Source organism: Wasmannia auropunctata, unplaced genomic scaffold (genome assembly GCF_000956235.1).
Source record: "Wasmannia auropunctata unplaced genomic scaffold, wasmannia.A_1.0 LD335828.1, whole genome shotgun sequence".
Lineage (NCBI taxonomy): Eukaryota > Metazoa > Arthropoda > Insecta > Hymenoptera > Formicidae > Wasmannia > Wasmannia auropunctata.
This window is the reverse complement of record NW_012027062.1, coordinates 2,179,896-2,202,428: the sequence shown is the minus strand read 5'-3', so window position 1 is coordinate 2,202,428 and position 22,533 is coordinate 2,179,896. Positions and strand designations below refer to the sequence as shown.

General features: G+C 38.0%; 2 protein-coding genes across 3 annotated transcripts in view; one reads left to right on the top strand and one right to left on the bottom strand.

The window, feature by feature from the left end:
• The window catches only part of LOC105455945, a 287,400-nt gene that overhangs the window by 67,564 nt on the left and 197,303 nt on the right, over nucleotides 1-22,533 (top strand). The gene's annotated exons all lie outside the window — the stretch shown is intronic.
• LOC105455943 (protein G12) lies at nucleotides 4,615-6,284 on the bottom strand. Its single transcript, XM_011699653.1, has 2 exons — nucleotides 6,188-6,284; nucleotides 4,615-5,436 (listed from the first exon to the last, which is right to left on the bottom strand). The coding sequence occupies exon 2, from the start codon at nucleotides 5,434-5,436 to the stop codon at nucleotides 4,786-4,788; it is 651 nt and encodes a 216-aa protein (XP_011697955.1). The 5' UTR covers nucleotides 6,188-6,284; the 3' UTR covers nucleotides 4,615-4,785.

Here is a 22,533-nt window from a genome sequence, read left to right as displayed (position 1 = left end):
AAGAAATTTTTAACTAATTTTGAATTTCAGATATAACTAAATTTTTAACTCTTTAATTAGCAGAGTATTCTTACTATTATTACTAATGATAAAAAAACATATCCCTATTAATTTCATATCGACTTGAAAATATACACAATATTAATTATATTTTAAGAAAATGTAAATGTTTTAAATTTTTAAAAACAATTTAAAAAATTTAAAAAATTTATGAAAAATTTTAAATAGAAATTACAATTAGAACTCCTACTAAGGTTCAAACAGCTATGAATGTCGCGATCGCTTTATGAATCTATTGTGATTTGTGAGAGAAAAATTTTTATTCATAGCTTTTTTCTTGATAAACTCGTGGCGAAAATTCATCGCAGCTTTGGGTCCATACGCTTTGGGAGCGAAAGCTGTGTACGCACCCTGGACGCATCGTCGGCTGGGTGCACGTCGATGCCATACCACGGGGAAACCGGTGTTGTGTATGTCACCGAAAGAGACGGCGGTGGGGGCCGACCGGCCGGTGGTTCTTCATGGTGGGGGGCCGCAGCCAGGGTTTCCGACCGCGTCGGCGGCGCTTAAGCCTCCAACGCGGGGGCATTGCCGTCGTGGCCGCGGTACGATCCGATCCGGCTGCTGTCTCGCAGTGCGCGCTGCTCCTCCTGCCGCACGTGTCGACGGTCTTCCGTGCTGAAGGATTTTCATTTCTCTTTCTTTGCCCTGTCCCGCGCGAGAGATAACCCGCGTGGCGATATCAGTCGCGAATCCCCGCGATCTTCGCAATTCGCAATTCCTCAGTGCTACGAGTGCGATAATAATAATGATGATGATGATGATGATGGACCCATGAGAGATGGTGGTGCGTGTGTGATGGATCTGAGGAAACGCTTCTCTCGTCGTTCGCGACCATCGCGAGTATGCGTTGACGAATAAAAGGGGGTGGTTCCCCGAAAGGGAAATCTCAAGGAGTTACATCGTGATGACACGCGATCGCGCGTGAGGAGGTCGATGTAGCGTGCGAGAGAGGAACGACGTGGAACTGAACTTTTTTTTTTCTCCTCCATTCAAGTTGTACGTTGCACGTAAGTCGCGCGGGGATTTTAATATGCGTATCGAGGGTACGGCGAGCGCGTGGTAGTGCGTCGGTGTTTTCGGAGCACGGTGGCTCATTCACGACGGGATAGTGAATGAAGGGCGATCGGCTTCGTGTTAGCGAAGGCAAAACAGTTTTGTCGTAGGTCAGTCCGCTGTAATCGAGCGCTGTCACTCCGCTTCATCGCTTGACGCGCGTGGCCTTCGATCGGCCGGGATGCCTCGTTTCCCATCATCTTGCGCCGGATATTGAGCGGACGGTCGAATCGGAACGTGCGCGCGATAACAAGATCGCGAAGACTCGACCCGGGATCATCAGCCCTTTTCCGTCTTGATCGAATTTTTTAGTCGGTTTAAACGAACGTTGGTATCTTCCCCCGATCGTTCGTCTGACTGGTGTCATTTTACCACTGCCGTTTCTATCAGTGCTAGTTGTAAATTGTCTGGCGTGTGAGACTGCACTTATTTACGTCTACGTGCACGATATACACTGTTCACGATTGGACCTCGTGACTAGCATCCTCGTGACAAGTGTCAATTGTACGTGGTGAATGGGACTCAGGGCTTGCCTGTAGTTTATTCCTAAGTGCTACGAGCAATGCGAAGCTTATAAGTTCTGCCGCTTATAAGTGCCACGTTGAGTACGCGGAGCTATTACTGGGATTATAAAAGCGTTTCTCTCATCTAGGTAAGAATTAATGCGAGTGTTTAACACTTATTATGCATGCAATAACAATAAACTTAAGTGACCAAAATAACAAAAATATATGACAGATGTACTGTACTCGTATTAAGTAAATGCACATTAAGTAAATATTTATTTAAGTGCTGTTTTTTGTTATTTTGTTGAAATTAGATATAAAAATAAAAAAAAAGCTTACAAAGAGTGACATGATTTTTATTTGATTTTTTTTTCGCGAATATCCTCTTATTGTTTTATTATATATACACGTATACAATTGTAAGAGACGAAAAAATGAACACGGCCGACTAGGATTTGAACTTAGGATTCTTTCTTCTTACCGCCAACTCCTAGGATCCCGTAAACAAAACGTTGTGCAGTTAAATCCAATCACATGCAGTGGCATTGACAATAGGCTTTACAATATTATCATCACATCGTTGTTACTGGCGTTCATATCAAAGGATTTGATAAGGATGGCAGGAACAACAACGTGATTGATGGATTGATACAGCCTATTGTCAATGCCGCTATAAACGATTATAAGTTAACTGCACAACGTTTGTTTACGGGAGTATCCTAGGAGTATAATCGAACACAAATTCACCGTTGGCTCGCTTTCTCAACTCAGCATCGGATACAATAGTGGATTCGAATTCGACCATATTTTTGATACACAAAATCGTAGCCGTCGTTCACTGTTGTCGCAGAAAGCGCGAGAACTTTCTACAACCTGAAAAAAAAAACGGTTACTTTGTGATTGCCTTACAGAACACAATATATTTTATAATATATATAAAATAGTAATAGTAATAGAAATAGTAATTAGTAAAGTATCTATATTAAAATATATCTATATTAAAAAGTATAATATCTATATTAAAAAAGAGGAGCATATTCTAATGCTGTCAAAATCGAGTTTTTTTTATGTAAGCCATGTACCAAACATATTTTCTTGAGAAAACATACAGAATTACTGTTTATTCGTTTTTAATATGAACATTTTATACGTATCTCAAACCACGGATTTACTTAATTGTAAAAAAGAATTGTAAAAAAATAAGATAAATTATTAAATCTGAATTAGACAATATTGTCGTTATGAATTATTAAAATTTTAAGTTGCATCTACATTTTGATTTAAAACTTGACTTATCAATATGCCGTTCCTTTTAAGATTAAAATGCTATTGATAATATATATATATATATATATATATAGAAAAGAAAATATAATTATGCAAAATAGTGTCTAAATAATGTTAGTGCAACTGTTAATTCGAATCGACTTAAGCAAATACTGTACGTAGTGCATTGGAGTGAATTTCTTTTTGCTGCATTCGTTTCACGTATTACTTTATCCATACGGAACTATTTTATCAATTTGACAAATATTTATTAAGCAAATGCATTCTTTAGAGCCATCCTCAATCGAGCACCACTCATTTCTAACTTAAAGCGTATGGCTCTCGGTTTCGCGAGAAAGTCGATCGTCGTTCTTGCAATTCGAGTACACGCACGATTCGCGGAGAGTATATACCTCCTGCGGCATCTCGCCAACCTCTTTCAACACGGTTAAATATTAGCGGGAAAGACCGGTGCGCTACGATAAATTCTAGCCACACGACACACCAGCGCGCGCCGACTCGTAAATCGGCCTCGCGCGACATGTATACTTCCAGGCATCATTAATTAAAAGCCACGCTTGTTGCCTAGCACCCTCTTGTCCTTTCCTTGAAGATCGGCAGTTCCGTGGCATCTTCGTGAAATATTTAAATTTAGACCTGCACCCGTGTACGTACTCGTGTAGTGCAAGATTCTTGAGATCGATCATATATAATATTTTCAGAAGCGAGAAATTGAGCAGCAACAATTTTTTTCCTTATTACGTAATGTTTATAAATGTCAGCGTCGACTTTCGAGTTATGTTTCACATCTAATTCTAGATTATTAATATTAAAAAGTTATTACTAACTGCATTAATTATTACTAGATTATATTACTGATTAGTCACAATTAGTCACGCGGTTGTTTTTTATTTGTATATTTTACTTATTGATTAATAATATTACGATTTGTTTTCAATTGTTATCTTTATAATTAAATAATGAAATATATATAATAAAGGATATATTTCTCTATTAGCATATTAATTTATTATATATTTAGTTATTTAGTTATTTCGATAACATAAACAACACAAATTTTCAGTGTCTGCTATATTGATTCGTCACAATTAACTAAACTAATTCGATTATATTTCAAACTGATTAACACGTTGCAGTGCAGCTCGATCTCAGCACAGTATAACAAATAAGAACTTAATTAGTAATATAACAGCAATTTTTTTAATGAAGAGTTATGCGAATTACTAAATATCTCACCGACATTTGTCACATCACAAATGTCATATTACAGTTATCATTTTTAGACGCTTTATTCTTATATTTAATATTTATATTATCTTTATTGCGAAATAGAAAAAGATATTTTTTTCTAATATTAGGTATGTTGGGTAGAAGCAAGAGGTGAATAATTGCGCAAGAGTAGGGAGAAGAGGACTTGTCCCAATCTTACCTCCATTCACGACGTTACGCCGCGCGCCGTCGCGATCACGCGAAAACGAGTTTGGCAGGTCGGTTGCTCGAGCGAGCATAATCTTGCTCTTATCTCGCTTTGGCCTGATCGGGCGAGAACGGTTCGGAGTAATGCGAAAAAAAGTATGCGTCGCGCGGTATGAATGGTCGAGTTATTTGAATTATGTTCGATCTAGCCTTCGATCAAATGGTAAACCAAGAAAAATGTTAAGAAATAAGGATTCCCGAAGTTCCAGTAAAAAAAAGAATACCACAATACATACGAGCTTCTCATTTATTTCTGTACACAAGTGAAGTACGTAAACGGATAGATGTTAACCATAACATTTATGGTATAACATGTGATTTTGAAAACTACTATTGGCGTATATGATAACAGGAAGGAAATTTCACTTTTTCATTGTAGCGTTGACGTTCATCTAATCAATTAGTAAGTGGGAATTCTAATGCCCCAGAGAATCTCCAGCAAGTCCTTGATGACTAGGAGATCGATGCCGGCATTTCTAGCGTGGTTCAAGAGCTCCTGACATTTGGGGTGATTGTAAACCTTGTTGACGATCTGCTGGAAGTTTTCGGATTCCAATTGTTTGACAAAATTACGGAACGCCTCAGAGGTCTCCAACTTCTTTTCGTACAAATCCTGAAGCTGCTGCTTAGGCACAATAGCCAGGATGTCATCAACGAATCCCCTAATTCCACCGGTGATCTGTGTGCCCATGAAAAAGGAGGGCGGGGGGGTGAGAGGGGGGAGTCCGAGAGCGTTATTGAGTATGTTCACGATCTTGTAAATGTCAATGCCGGCTTCGTGGATGTAATCCATTAAAGTTTTAATCTCAGGCAGAGCTTCTACGTCTTTGACCAGCTGCTTAAATCCTTCGGATTGGAAGTATTCGACCATTTTTTGGAATTCTGCATCTTGAGCGTAGTATTGAAGAGTGATTGACATTATCTGATCGACAGGCATCATATCCAAGAACTCTTGGATGTCCTTGTGGAGCTCACCTCTGCCGAAATTGGGGATTTCGATTTTGGCGGAGGCTGCAGCCACGAAGGCCAACAGAACCAATGCGAATTTCATCTGCGAAAATAAATAATTTTGTTGAGATTATTGCATTTGAGAATTATATTTACATATTACATGTATGTATGTAATATAATATATAATATAATATTATTTTATATTATCATATTTTACATTTATTTATTATATTTTATGCTATATATGAAATATATGTATTTATTAATATTCAAACAAATCAAACTATGCAAAAATTATATTAACGCAAGTGAACTTATAATTTATGGTACATCAACAAATATTGGTTGAATATCTATTTTGGTTTTGAGTAATTTTTTATGAAAAAAAAAAAATGATTACAAATATTATTTAATTTTCATTATATACTATTAATTAAATTATACTATGATGTTTTGATTTATTTTAATTATTTAAAATATATACGATGTTAGTTACACTGTTAATTTAGTTGACTGAATCAATAAAATGAGTATCGAAAATCTGTATTTGACAATATTTAGATGAAAAAATAAGATAGGTAATTGAAAAATGGTAAAATATTAATAAAATTGTTCTTTATTACTAAATATTCTTTATTATTAGATAAAATCGTTTTTTTCTTAAAAATTATTTATTTATATTTTTTTACTTATTTTTGAGAGCTATTTTTTGAAAACAATTTTATTGTTAAAAAAGATACGAATTAAATAATTTGTGGTTGTTTAATCCTTATTTTTTATATGCAATCTATCACTCAAATTCAGAATAATTTAACTTAGTTTATTAATATACATAGTCTACTGATACTCACCTTTAAAGTAGTTGGTGGTACTTCAGCTTGTGATCTCTCAAACTGATGCTTCGAAATTCTTGCTGCTGTCTTTTATACACGAAATTATATCTTATTTGTCAATTTATAATGATAAGATTATTCATTATCTGCGAATTATGCTCGATTTTAGAACAAAACACTTTTGAGATTATTTTAAAAAATTATGCAATCATTTTAGATTATACTATTATCTTTATAACGGATAATTATCAATTCCACATGTCAATTACTATACAAATAATGTTAAGGGCACTTGACCAATGTTCGAGAGAATTGTAATTAATAGATATAGCTAATTCATTATTGATAAATCGTAACAGGATGTTTCGTACTTTTAATGTTATTTTTATTAATTTATAGAAGATTTTATTTAAAATCTTTTGCTCCTAGAGAGAAGGAGAACACTCCTAAGACAAATAGAAAATAATGATATCGGATTTATAACATAGATGGCATACGTAAAAGAGAAAAAATTGCTATAAAATCTGGAGATAAAGATGGAATCTTTTTAAATTTCAATACTTTTGTATATAATATTTTCTATCTAATAATTAAATATATTGAAATATGCGCATATTTTTTTGTATGCAGTGATTCAGAGTTAATTTTCTTATATAATATTTTTTATATAATATTTTCTTATATAATATTTTTTTATATTTTATATAAACATCGAAATAATTATTGATAAAATCAGCTTGTATACTTATCTTGTTCTAGATAGATCGATAAGTGCAGGTGCGTTATCGAACGAAATTAACCATTGACCCCGTATTACAAATGCGACACGTAATAAAAATTTCCGTTAAGTCAAGTATTTGCAGTAATCAGAAAAATTGTGGGATCGTCTTGCCTAAAGCTTCGCTATTTGTGAGAAATATTCGTTTATTTTAGCGTTGTCCATATTCCTGAAATACCTTTCTCCGCTTTCGCCGATCAGCGTTTATCTTTTCGTAGCGGATGCTCTGAGCAAGTTTTTTTTTATAGTTCTTCCGCATATTACGTTATATTACATTCGCCATGAGCTATCATTATCGCATTACCAGTGTTTCTGTAGCGTACTTTAGACTCATCCGCTCACATACTATTAATCGATTAAAATCTGCTTAAGACCCATTCGTTATTCTTTCTCGGTTCGTTTGTTCCGCTACATTAGCCACAATTCGATTCGGAATTCACCGAAATTCACGAAGCCTGTCATTTGATGAAAATAACGAGGTTTATCTTCATAAATCTTTGAACATTTCTGCGTTCTTCAGCGATTAATCCGCCGTCGAAAAAAGACTCATCTTAAATTATTCTCGTATCGATCGCAAGGATCACTCACGTTAATGCTTTAAAAAAAAAAAAAAAAAATTCGTATAGAATATACGCAAGCGAGCAATAATTCGTAACCGTGAGAAAATGCCCCTTATGCCGTCATCGCGATGGAAATGGTCTTGCCTATTCCTTAATCGTGCCTTGATCATGTGGACTCGATGTTCGATCTCACGCCTCGTCGATCGCCGATTTTAGATGTTTTAGTTCCGCTTTCGTTATCGCTGCCGGGCGCAAACACGTGTTTCGCCAAATGGAATAACGTTGTTCTTGTCGTAAAAGCAATTCTTTGGCGATTCAGACGGGATTCATAAATATACTTCGATTTCGAGGAAACAATCGCGTGTAATAAATCATGTGCTGTATTATTACAACAAGCTAGTTCAATCATTTTTGAGTTATTTTTATATGTCGAAGAAAATGATTAGTACTTTTTTGTTATTAAATGTATCCAAGTAACACATTTTTTTATTATCGTTAAGTTTTTTATCAGTTGCATAGCTGTATCCATATTGATTGCTAATCTTATCGAAAACCCACAAAAGTTCACGTAATCTATTTTATTTGCTTAAGTGTTTTTCGCGTTGCAGTCTAATGTCCATGTTATGTCAGTGTCTCGCGAGTCGTTTACGCGAGAGATCTTTTGTGTTTTTCGTTAACGTTATTGATTGCGCAATCACACGTTTATCCTGTTTTTTTCGCGAATCTCTTCACGGCTCCTCACTTCGATCGTTATTAAGTATCACTGACGTATACCATTTCATCTTGAATCAGCGTCGCAGTCCGAATCGAACGCGAATGGGCTGTCAATGTACTCGTTGTATCGCTGCCTTTTCTCATCGCCATCGACTATTCATATTGATCTCGTTTACCTGAAGTTTTGATCAATTACTAAGATGAGTGATGTATTTAGTATTAAAAAATCGACATAATTTTAGTGCATTCGAAGTTTTTGACATTTTTTCATACATGCTACAATATAGTTTTTATTGTGTGAGATTAAAGAAAAGTGTTTAAAATTAAAATTAGGAAATAGTGACTTTTGATTTTGAACTAAAATATTTGAAACATCTTATGACGTTGATGCTTAAAGTAATATATATAAAATTTAGTATTTATCGATCGTTAATTGATAAATGTGTTTAATTTATTTTAAATATAAATTTATCCGTTTTTTGTGTTCAGGCCTTTAGTTTTGCCAATGAAAAGTGCCAATGAAAGGGTGAAAGTTAACAATTAAAGTCTTTCGAAAGTAAATGTTTTTACAACGTTCGCTTGCGTTATACATTGAGCGACAAGTCTGGCTATGGTTATACTCTCAATTATATACCGCTATTCGACGTTCAAGCACTCGGTGCGGTTGAAGTGTTCCAGTATGCGTTTGTTATGCTAATCTAGGGGTAACATGCTCTTTGCCCTGTCCGACACGGCGAGACGAGCACGTCAATCTCTCTCAAAAAGAATGACGTAATGGCTCCAAAATCGTTTTTTTCCGCCTGCCAGCCTCTCCCTCCTCGCTTTGCATCGCTGCTTAAGATGCACACGTCGGTTTGAACGCAAGAAACGTTTACTATAAGAGTCGATTTTGCTTGCTATTTTTCTTTTTGTTTCGAGGCCGGCGGAGCGACTCTCGGCCGCGATTTAGGAGTCGTAAAATCAGCCATGCCAGAGTTCGACGAAAAAATGAGAGCCGAAAACCACCACCGGCGGAAGGCCTTTCGCGTCCAGAAGTTTAGCGAAATTGCACCGGCTGATGACTGTAATTACTGACGAAATTAAACTCGTTCCGAGAGCATTTCTGCGGGCCGATCTTCCCGGCTGCAAAAAAAGTGATTTAAAAGGCGAGGCGAGGATTAAACAATTCCTTTCGCGAGCGCGCAATAAAACGTGCGTTGTATTGGCGCAATGGTGGCGCTGGTTAGCAGAAATTTTGCGAACTTCATCCTCGTTTCTTGCCCCCATGCGGGAATACTTCGGAGCACGACTTGATCGTCTGGAAGATCAGGAAGTTTGGGTCGTTGCTGTTGCAATAAAATCGTGGGTCAATGGCCGATGCAACGTCGCCGTTGCTAGCAAAGATGAAGAACATTTTGGAAGTCGTGCGGCTAAAATTTAATCAAGCAAGAGCTTTCTAAATTGTTATTGGGAGGGGAAAGTGCTCTCCCGAGAGATCGAAACCGTCGACCATTTGGTATTCGAGCAAGACATCGCTTCGGAAAATAGGATCCCTCTCCGATGCGGGTCGGGATATTAGAACTGCGTGATCAGAGAAAATTGATTAAAGTTTGATTAATTTAGGAATGCTCCTTAGAGAAATAAAATTGATTCGAAAAATTAAAACATCATACTACAATCAATCAAAAGTTTGCTTTTAAAAAATTGTTTTATGTACAAAAAACACAATTTTAACAATTTAAAATATACAATTTTGTACATAGAATTATATAAAGAATTATACAAGTAATCGATATAGCGAGATAGAATTATACGAATTATAAATTAAGCACAGTTGAAATATTGATTTATTGTTTTTATCACTTAGAAATATTGTAAAACTGAATATGATAATGATTGATTATAACAGAAAATTTCGAGATACATCTTTTCATTATTGAAGAGTTGTGCAAGGCGGAGCGCGTGGCTCACTGAAGCGTAACATACATTCTGCTGGAAGATAATCTTTAGAAACATTTGTTATCTTTATCGATCTGTTAGTTCGATCATTCGCACTTCGTTCCGTGCATTTCTCACATATTAGCTTGTTCCGTTTGCACGTATCTCGCATAACTTAAAGGATTACAGAACTGAAATCCGACGAAAATGAGGGCAGCATTCAACGTTGATTATTTCCGCGTCCGATATATCAAGTATTAGCATACAGTTGTAAAAAAATTCTTGTGATATGAAAACGGTTGTGGTCAGAATTTTAAATTTACAAAATCATTAATGCATTAAATATTGCATTTTATGAAGATTAGATTGATCCGGCAATATTGAGTAACTTTCTGTCGATGACTTATTATAATAAGCCCACCACCCGTAATTATTTCAGCGGTATCCGGGAATTACGACTGCGTCATCGGGGCGACGCACGGACGACACCCCGCGATTGGCAATTCCGTTCGCATATAATTGCACAGGAAGGAGACAGCGTCATAAATAATTTTTGTACCGCTTTTTCGTCGTCGTATTAATTTGCGATTAATCTTCGAGGCGAAAGTCGAAGCGAACGTCTCGCGAGCCCTACTTTAACTCCAACGTGTTAAAAAAATGCGCCGCTCGTAGCCGCTCGTGTTAATGCTTTCCCGGGGAGAACTACAAGCTTAATGAATGCCGAGCAGTTATAATTAAAGTAACGATCAGCAGCATTAATGTTGTCATAAACGGTATGCGCTGGAACTCGTTTCAGCCGCTTCGATCTTCCCTGTGAGATCAGATTGTGTTCCAACTATCTCTGTGATTTAAAACGTGCTGTCGATAAAAATATACAGAAATGGCAGCAATGCATTCCAATAAATAATTTCTTTCTTCCGTGCCGATTTCACGTGTACGCTCTTACAGGTATCGTCTGGTAATTGAATATACATTAATTAGCGTAATTGGATATTTATGAAAGATCTGTGTCGTTAAACAGGGAATCACATGCTATTAAATATATAAAATGCTTCAGAATTCTCTTGTCTTTCTTCGAATTGCAGATATGAAACGAAAGAGGAAAGCAATTGCGCTTTTATTAGATATATAGAAGTAAAATAATTTTAATAACGTAAGACGTTTCAGGTTAAAATTATACTAATTTATAGAACTAATATGTTTAAATAGAAGCAGAAATTTTTTATTTTCAATTTGAGTAGAAATTCGTAGGATTATTATAGGAATTTAAATTATTCAGACAATATTCTGAATCAAGGAGGTATAAGAAACATTTTTGTTTTTATTACAACTTTCTAATTTCTTAATATTTAATTTTTCTTTAAATCTCTGTTCAAGAAATTAATCAAATAACAAATTTTGTTTCTTGTTTATATTTCTGGAGCCTAATTTGCTTAAATTTTTAGATCTTTATATTTAACTTTATAAGCTTCGATACTCGACCTTTAGTTTGTCTCGAAAATAATTTTTGTTTGATATCTATTCTACACACTAACTATAAGTTAGATGTCAGTCAGACGTGGATTATATCCACATGTCTGACTGACATCGTACGGGCGCGCATGCGGAATGTTTAGCACTGGCCATTATTGCCTTTTTTTTGCATAACTTCGCGGCGTAATCTGAGCCGCGCGACCGGCCGATCTCGCGGTTGTCTGCGCACGTGGCGATAACGACGTGTCCGGCGGGCGCGCTCGGCGATATTTACGGCGTTCTTTGCATCGAATATACTGTGGGATCGAGCGAGCGCACGAGGTATACGTATCTCGCTTCGAGCTTTCGATCGCGGGCCGATCGTTCCTGCGATTTTTCTCGCAGGACGACGCTGGATCGCGTAACGAACGGGAGCGACTGCGGTCGCCGCGAATGTTACAGTAGGTATGTGCATGCGCTAGACATGCGTGTGGAATGCGTATACGGCGTGGCGAATGCCGCGTATACGCACCCGTCGAATCGCGAATCTCGCGGAGCGATCTTTACGGCGAACGATACCGCGGCTAACGATACTGCGCACTCGCCCGATGCGTTTGCCCGTGGGTTCGCGTAATATCAACGATACGAATTATCTAACTATGCGGAGGGAGGTACCTTCTAATCGAGCGATTTTTGTCGCAAGATATGTGTGCGATTTATAAGAAAAATTTCTATGCATGTTGAAACTTGTTAAAAGAGCTCATTAGAAGCATTAATGCTACTTAATAATCAATGCTTAGATGATATACTGACAAATTTTTTTAAAATCCTATTTTTATGATTTTAAAAAAGAAGTAGAAAACATACATGAGAGTACTCAAGAATACGTCTTAAATTGTCTCTGCGTGCGCAGAGGCGTATGACAGATCAAGATGCCGCAATAAACGTTTGCACAATAGTTCTCAGATCGATGACATAAATGCACGCGAGAACAGCGATCGGCAATGATATGCGCGCAAGTGCTACGCGAACTGTTGCACGGTATATTATTGTAAGTATGACACGTTATGTAGTATCAATCAAACGGCTGATTCACGATTGAATTCGAATGTCGACGCCGTCTGTTTCGATGCTTGCATGATTATTCTTATCGATTGCAAGAAGTACATTAGTTGTACTTGAATGCCATCTCGTTTGTTACCCTCAAAGACCATTGATTCTTCATAAGTAGTAATAATAATATAAAATAGAGAGACATGGTGCAACGTATTATTCGTTTTTTTTTGTTAGAGCAATGAACTATCTTTACAACGACGGCATATAAATTCATTACTATTATGTTTTATATAATTCTCTCCATTATATAATTATATGTATATTCATGTTATAACGTAACAATGCAAATTGCCATTGGCGAATATCTATTTGACTTGTAACATTCGTTTTATTTGTGATTATATGACGCATTGTGAATGTCTGATAAAATTTTTTAGTTACAGTATATTATATTTTATTTTATTTTATTATTTATTTTTCTTTTTCTCTAATAAGAAAGACGAAATATTTTTTCTTATAATTTTTTATTTTTTTAATAATATTTTTTAATGAGATATACGTATAGGTACGAAATGTAATATAGCTATGCAAAAGAGAAATTTACAGCTCAAGTTGTGCTGTTCTACCTGTTGGATAATAGAATTGTCTACAGCAATCGAAAAACTCTAGAGATCCGTTCTAGATAATTTAATTCGAAATGCTTGACAATTATCTTATTAACACTTGATTAAATCTATGAAGAAGTATAATGTTCAGATTCGTTTAGATATCAATTTAAGTCGAGGATTGTGATCAGTATATACTGGCACGTTGAAAATGAAAGTATTTCTCCGTTCCGTTCGAAGGGCGTCCTGTTATACCTGTACCTACGCCCACCGCGAGTGCGTTGGCCGTCGTTTCGCAAAGTGTATCGGGCCGAGCGGGGACCGGCTCTCGGGCTTTCCTGCCGTCCGTCGTCGTCGTCGCCACAGCCAGCCACTGGGGGCGAACTCGTAACGAGTTCGCAACGATCGCCCGGAACGATTGTCCCGTGATTTATGGCTACGCGTACATCGCGCCGAGTGTATCGCACGTTTGCACGTATACCTATATCTCGCGCGAATCCTCCGTAAAAGCGTTCCAACCGCGCGCGTGTTAATGCCGAGGATGCGGGCGACGTCCGTGGAGAATCAATCCGCTCGTCTCGGCTTTCTCCCGCTTCCGGCTTCTCTATGCTGTAGTCAGATTGAATTCGTCTCGCGAAAGCTCTCATTTCTTCTCTATTATTCCGATCAGGTGAAACACACCGCGCAGAGATTGTTTCCTCGATTGGTGTAATCGAGCGAGAGCCCGTTCAAAAGTAAACCACACGGCGATCTTCTCGGCCGGGACGGATCGCGGACCGTCTAATTATCGATCCAATTATCGATTTATTTCCGCATATGTGGAAAGGACGGCGAGTTTTTGTCATGTACCTATCGATTTACCGCGGGAACGAGAGCCGGCGGTATCGCGAATGCCTAACGTTCCGTCCGAGTTGCGCGGCTGTATTTCGTCGCTTACGCGACGAGTATAGAAACAAGATCGCGGGACGACGATAAATAATACCTGTCAGCCGGGCTACGACAACGTAGTCAGGTGGAAGTAATTGAAAGAGAACGGTATGAATGCAAGTATTTTGCATCGATTTATTTCCTTTCACCGAGTTCTCCGTGAGTTTTCTCGCGATCCGTATATGACGTTGTGTGCACCGCTCGGAGTTCACGCGGTGATGCCGATCTTATGCCAATCGCGGACCACCGTGCTAGCGTTCGCCCTCCGTGTGCCTGCCGATTCGATATGGCTACCGCCGTGTATATTCCATTGTTCGCTTCTTGCAATGGCGGTTGTTTCCGGTTCGAGTAATCTCTCATTACGGCTATAACGCGCTCGTTACGATAATCGCTCGCTGATGCAACTATGTATCTCCAGTTAGAGAAAGAAAAGGAGGAAACAAAGAGGGTGCGCACATTAGGGAGAGTTATCAGGGTGAAATGACCAGCGATAAGTATACCGTTTCTTGGAGTATTTCGTTTGTCATATTGAAAAAAAATCTTATACGTGCATTCATACAGATAACAAACCTAAGTGTTATTTCTTAGATTTTCTATGTATAATACGAAATATTAATAATATGATGTATATAATAATTATGTAATAATATGAAGGAAAATGAAGATTTTTGGGATAATTTCTAGTAGTCTTAAAAAAATAAGGCATAAGCATAAATAATAGAAATGAATTATGAGATAAATTAGTGTTATCTTTTATTTTGTATTTTTTTCCAAATCTTTTCTAATTTTAATAATAATTTTCTCTCTACTTCTTTGTTCTACATATTGCATCATAAAATTATTATATTTTAATACCTTGAAATATAAAATCTAAAGAAATATGAAATATAAGTGGGTAATTTAATATTAATTTAATATTACCGTTTTTTATATCTTTCAGATGAGATAAATCTTTTATAAAAATTTTTAAAATAAAAGATAACAAAAAAATAATTTGGAGAATTTCTAAAAATTGTTTTATTTTCGAAGCTATATAACTATAATTTACTTCTCGAGTATCTTTTCTGATATTTTTTTTCTATAAAAAGAACGTTACTCATAGTTCTGTCAGAAGAATACTTTTCATGAGGACATTGTGTGAAAATGCGGAATGTATGTGTATCTATATGTTGGTCCGCATATCATGGCCGGAACAAGCAAGTCGTCGACCTCCTTCGTGGGAACGTTAATAACACCGAGCGCGCGTTGGATCGTGGCAATCGGTTATCAAGCCTGTGCGCGGCATTGCTCTGTTTCTTTCTTCGTGTAGAAGGAAACTGAGCATAATACGCATTTATTGCATCCATCGATGTTTTCTTAAGATGTGTTAAATATAAGTTGAACAAAAAATTTTTAACCGGTAAGGAGCGTTTTCGTAGATCGATCAGCGACTCGAGAGATGCACAACATGTCCTGCAGACACGCAAATATATCAAAGATATCAAAATAAAAATATCAGTTACTACATCCATGGAATGCTATTTCCCGACTAATAACATCGGGATCCCCTTTTTCCGCTTCGTCGAATCGGAGGGATATCGGTCACTTCCCGCCGTATTGCCAGCGATTCTACGAAATAGACTGTCAGAATCCGGGGGCGTATATCAAGAGGGGTAAAAACGCGATGCCACCCTGCAGACGGCGATTATCTGGAAAAGGAAATGGGGCCCCGGGCTGTTTTTCTGTCGGCGACTGTATCGTAATCGATTCGCCAATAAATATCAGGCACGCACGCGCGCGCGTTCGCGTACCGCTGACAAATTAGCGGTGTTACGTCGAGTGGGCGAGCAGCATGAATCGTATCAACGCGTCTGTATAGCCGCCTCGATTAATAACGCTATCTTAACAAGTAGCATACGAGAGCCGTGTGTCGACACTTGCGCGCGCACTTGTATGCGACCCAGCACGCGGACGATGCATCGCCGTTACGCTAAGTATAGCTGCGATCAGTATACTCATCGTGAGTACGGAAGAAACTGGCCTGGTGAAACTCATCTCATTTCGATTAATACTTGATATATGTTTTCCGAAAAATTTTACGAAACATCCAATGGAGGTGAAGAAGTTGAAATGGAGAACAGTTTTCTCTCTCGGAAATAATTTTATTTGCATAATTAAGAAAACAAAAAGAAACGATATCCATATCTGTCGCTGATAGTCTGGCGTCTCGTATGGCTGCTTGAAAGTTGTCTTCTCTCTCTCGCTCCGGACTGGCGAGAAGATATTAAGAGTTTCTCAGTGCGGTTACTCAGATTTTACTGGAAAACAACATTAAATGATGCTAATTTACAAACTCGTCAAGCTTCTTATGATATTTTTACATATATTTACTTATCGTCGTTTGCTCATTTTGTCTAATTCTGTAAACTGGATTTATCTCTTTATATATATACGTGTAGTAACATTTTTTTCGGATATTTAATGGTGTTCAACTCGGCATCCACTTTCATTTTCTCTAGCCAGGATGTTTGTACATCAAAATATCTTACCGAGTTATCGATCGCCGTGCTGTCACGACATGATTTTATGATAGGTACTGCATCATATGTAATGGACCTTCAGTCTCTCAGTCGACTCCCGTCGACTCTCTACTTTGGCTCTCCACTCTCTGTAACGCCTATCGCTACTGAGAATTGTCGCGATTTATCAGCGATACATTGTATTTCGAATGAGGAAACAGAAGTTCGCCCACGATTCTACGGAAGAAAAATTATGCTACCTTAATGACGTGTCATTTGATTTAAAGCAACAATACAACTATAATTTACACATGCATGTAATACGCTTCCCTACATACAATATGGTCCATAAAAACTGCATGATAAATGTGTAAATATCTTGAACAACACTTTAATTCGTGAGGAACGTAATATATTTTTTTTATATATTTACTTACTGTTAGCTATGTTAAGTATTAATAATGCAATATCGTAAAATTATTTTATGACAGTACTTCTTATATATTTTGTTTCTTTTTCCCACGCGAAATTTGATCTTTTTATTGCTAGTTGATTATTGACAATTTATAAGAAGAGTGATGTAGTTCTATATATCAATCGCATTAATTATTTACTTAAATTTGACAATTTTAATTATTAAAATTGATAGGTATCTATATATTAATATAAATGTGTTATAGTAATCAATAACAATATATAATTTTTTTATGACATTTAATTATCTTTATCTTGTTATTCGTTATTTTTTTCGTACGATTAACGCGATTTAACAAAAATTACAACGGGCACAAAATTTGGATAATTTCCTGTCGCTTTATGCGAGTGACTATAAATTTGTATGATTCATATATGTCAGCTTCGACGTGTACGGCGATCTTTTCGCAAATCGCCCCCCCCCCCCTCTCCATTGATTGCGTGGTATCGCGAGAACAATTTTTACGGTTGCAGATCATAACCTCGCGCGATTCACGTGTTTCTCCCTTTCCCTGCCCGCCTCGAGCTGCCGAACCGCGTCAAAGATCCGCCGCAATTTGTAAACGGCTATCGTAGCAGCCTCATCGCGCATTTGCAAGACGCCTAGTACTTATTGTCTGACCTTACGCGGGATATCTTCTCCTTCACAGCGCCGCCACAAAGCCTCCCTTTGTTTAGCCGCGTTATTGATTGCACACCGTCATAACAGCATTTTTCGCCCGCGGCCCTCGGCGCCGCGGTGCGCTCTTCTTTCCTCAGTCTCCACGGAAAATACTCCTGAACGATCCTCCCTCGCGACGGAGACATTACGTAAAAGGAGAACTCTTCGTTGTTGTTATTCCGAGTGTCGTCCTGTGAATAATATGCGTATGTCGCGGGTCAGCACGGTCACCGGTTTTTTTTTTTTTTTGCAGTCCGCGCATCCATATCGTGGACCGAGCGAGCATTGGACGGAAACCCTCATTCTATAATCCGAGAAAGTTTTAATGCGTTTAAAGGATACATTATGTAAATAAGCGATAATATTTCGTGATTATCTCCGGTGAAACGCGACAGTCTTTGAAAAGGGTATACAAGTCCGGGATGTTATTACTACTTTAGTGATTACATTTTAATGCCTTTATTTATTACAACTTTAATAAAATAGTTATTTTATTTCTTTAAACGATCAATAACAAACATAACTGTTACAATTAGCGTATAGTATTTTATGAAAAATAGTAGATTAATTATATTTGACATATAATTAATCAAGGCTGCATAATTCTCTTTGTTCTTATGACGCGTGTTATACATTATGAAAGTAACGTATAACTGTTTTTGACATTATATAAACGTGATGTGATCGATTAACGCGTTATAATTAATGCGTTATAAAGAATAAAAATTAGAGAAATACAAATACAAAAAATGCAAAAAAGAAATACAAAAATTAGAGAAATAAAACTTTAATTTTTAATTTTTAATTTAAGTTGATAAAGATAAATAAATGTGCTTTTGTTTTTTGTCAATCTCTTGTGACATAAAATAAATTATTCGCATCATGGGTGGAATCAAAAACGGAAGATTCTTTTTTTTTCACGTTTATCAAATATGCATATTTGGTCGCTCATATATTCTTTTGTCATACAAAACGATATATACGATATATTACGGGTCAGCGGTCGTGCGTTTCTTTCACACAGCGGTTCACCGACCCGGAGTCGCCCGGCAGTTTCAGATTTCGCAAGCGAATCAAACGTTTGCCCGGCCGCCGCTCTCAGGTATGCGATAACACGCTGCTCGGCATTTGCGTGTCACGTCGTAATGCCGTAAGTGCAGGCAAAGGGGGAAAGGCCCCTCGGCTAATCGAAGATTAGCTCGCGATCGACACGAGATCAGGAAAGTGATCGATGGAAATCGTGAATCGGCACTGGCAAAGCCGTTTGATTTTGTTGCCGGAGAGATGCATATGTACCTGCTTACTGTATGTTATGAATACTATAGAACGTTAGCAATTGGTGACACAACTGAGAAATAAGCAATTGCTGATATAAAAGCAAGAAATAAGTATTTTCTCATCACAGAATAAATCTAGAATGAGTATTGAGTTGTAGCTTAAAAATGATTTTAATGCTAAATTTTGCATGAAAAACTTATTTTCGCGCGAACGTATATAGCGAGTAGTAATAATTTTTCAATAGTATTACAAATTATTTAATGCACGGGAAATATAATTAACGTTTATTTTTATAGATAATTTATATTCTCAAATTTCTTAATAAAGAAATTTTATAAATAAATTTTGATTAAATTTTTTCTTTTTTGTTGAAATTACAATTGAAGAAAAATGAATTATTATTTATATAAGGTTTAAATTACAAAAAATGGAAGAATTATATAATTCTTTTATTTTTCTTAGAAAAAGAGAAGAAAAAATAGAAGAGAAAATATCATTTTCAATAATGTGCCTCTCATATCCTTATTTATTTTTATAATAAAAATATCAATTATTCGAAAACCATTTATTATGTTTTGTCATTTGGTTTTATTATGTTTGGTTTGCATGCATCTGGTGAGGTTCCTTTTTCCACCAGCAATAAAGATTTACTCAGAGCTTACATAAGGATCAATTGCGTGATCGGTCGTGAAAAGATCCAAATTTGGCGATTTTTACAATGATGCTGCTTTCCAAACGAGAGAAAATTCGCAGGTGAAGATCCGTCTATTCGGTTGTTGTAAACGGAGAGAGTTGCCGGTGATTGTAACCGGTTCGTTCGTTTTTTTGATGCCCACGCAAATTAATAAAGTAATTTGCTACTAAGCGACATTCTCCACGGTCGTGCCAGATATTACATCCGGCTCCCGAAAAAAGGCTGTGATCTATACGTAAGATCTTATATTGGATAAATCGTCATTCGCATTTTTATCGCGCGCTATCGCTCACTGCATAATCGGTTAGGTACAGTTTCGTAACGAGTTCGTTATGCACACTTATATGTAGTACGTTGAGTACACGTGCCGGCAACTGTCATCCCGCGAGTCCATTAAAATCGACTCGATTGCGCGACTCGGTGGCGACATTAATCGGTTCATTGCGTTTCGCGAACGAAATATCGATCGTCGCAGCGCAAATCACTTGGGAAGTTAACTTTACGGCCGATAGTAAATAACCAGTAGTGCGATAAGGGGATATTAACTTCTATTCGTGGTATCTCCAATCACAGAAATAGACATATGTTTTCTTCCGTTACGATACGTATAGATATACCTATACGTGTGTAATTTTAGAACCATTCGTTGCTACTGATCTTACTCTCAACATTTTAAATATCTATATAGTCATGTATAAATTGCTCCCGCGGTAGAAATTTAGATTTTTCTCTTAATAAGCAACGGCTCAGCACTGAGAGAGTTAAATCTTTGTGAAGTCTGGGATTTCGAGTACGTGCTCGGCGCGGATAGCAGAGGTAAAATTTGCACGGCGCTCGAGCGACTTCGGAGTTTACACACGCGTCTACACGGCGCGGCGGCATAAAGTACATCGGCGGATAGCCACCTGTGTCCACACGATTGGTAACAAGGTTCACGGGAAACGCCAGTTTCTTCCACCTGCGAGGGAAGCGGGAAATAAAAAAAAACGTATCGGTCTCAGACGACGTAGCGCATGCTCGCTTTTTACGGTTGGTAAACCGCAATGAACCGCGTCTCCTCGATAACGCTATGCAAAGCAGCACGTGTGGACGATTATAGGTTAATATCGAGAGCGGAACTACTCTTCCTCCCCTCGCCTCTCCTGTATTTTTTAGACTTATGTAACGCTGCAAAAAGAATTTTTCGTTTTTTTGTATTAGATATCAAACTTGTAAGCTTTTCAATCTGATTAGTTCTAATTTTGAAGTTTTCTGTTGGTTTTCACAAGTAGAGTTGAAAGTAAATTTAATATTCAATGAATAATTGTGTAGGAAACACTTTGGATTTTTTGGAATGGGAAAAATTCATTATTATTTTGACGAGAAAGTATATGGTAAAGGGGCAATTAAGCTTTGAAGTTTCGGGAATGGCGAGAAAGTGGACGCTTTCTTTATTACAAAGAGAAAGAAAGAGAAAGAACTCTCATTCGTCACGGAATGCTTATATTACTTAATTCTAATTCCCATTGACTTGCTGTATACAACCGTAATTGCTATTCATGCGTCGTGCATAATAGCCCGCCGGGCTCATGAATGAGGCAAACAATTCGAGGGTGGGCGTCCCGGGAAGAAAAGAGAGGCGCACGGTTTGGCCTTTTCGAGGGCCGGCATGATCGGTAATTCATACGTACACATGAGGACGCCAAACAATGGGCGGATAATCGAGGCGCGCACATGTTCGGCCGGCTGCAACTGTGCGTGGCGGAATCGATATTGCTCGATTCGACGAAACGATGCGTGTAACGCGCGCGTGCATCACGAGGGGGGGAAAATTACTTAACGACTCTAATTAAAAAAGGAAGGAGGGGGGAAGGGGGATAGCGATTCCGGGAATGCCGCGATCCGCCCCGACGATAAAGTCGCCCGGCCGCATAACGACCGCTTTGCGCAACAATGGATGAGTGTTGCGTCGCGTTGCCACGGCCGCGCCGCGCCGGCTCTTTGTCGCCCGATCGGCTACCATGCATACGAGCGAGATACGGTGCAAAGACCGCGCGCGCGCGCGCGCCCGCGCGCACACCGACAAGACAAAGATTGTTTATCGAGCGCGCGGCAGTTAATGGGCTTGTCTGAATGGAGCGATTGGCATGTAGTCGCCACGAGGGGAAAGATAGCTCTCGAGAAGTGGAGGTACCTAAATGCATAGGATGTATAAGAATATAAAGCGATGTACACGATATCGTTGTCCTGCAAGACGCTATAGTAAAAAATTCGCGTTTCCAGTCGAAATCGCAGATAGCTGTAAACGTCTGCTTCTCTGCGGAAAAATCCGAAGCTGGAGGAGAACAGGAGAGCACTATAAGGAGAGCGAATCGTCAGGTTAAAGCGCGTTAGAGCGCCCTACGCATCGGATTCCTCACTGTAGATTTCAATCGCCCCGAGACTCTGCGCTCATTCGTTATGTATGTATCGCTGTCTATTCTTATGCTTATTCCCGTGTCCACGGCTGCCGCTCTCGCATTGCTTCGATAGGTAATATTTTTTTACGCGCCCCCGTACGTCGCACGTGTATATATGTCGAGTGTAAGCGACTGAACAACCGGAGTAAGAGATATAAAAGCAATGCGGCCGCGTGGTATGGAATTGGTGGGCGGAGCGAAGAGACAATGCTTGTTATGCATTGTTCGGGCCGAGTGCACCGTGTGTACAACAGACCGGTGCATCGACAAAGAGATAGAGAAAGGAAGAGAGAGAGAGAGAGAGAGAGAGAA

What these genes read in the sequence shown, in the direction of transcription:
- LOC105455943 (XM_011699653.1), bottom strand. Translation starts at nt 5,436, where the DNA reads ATGAAATTCGCATTGGTTCTGTTGGCCTTCGTGGCTGCAGCCTCCGCC.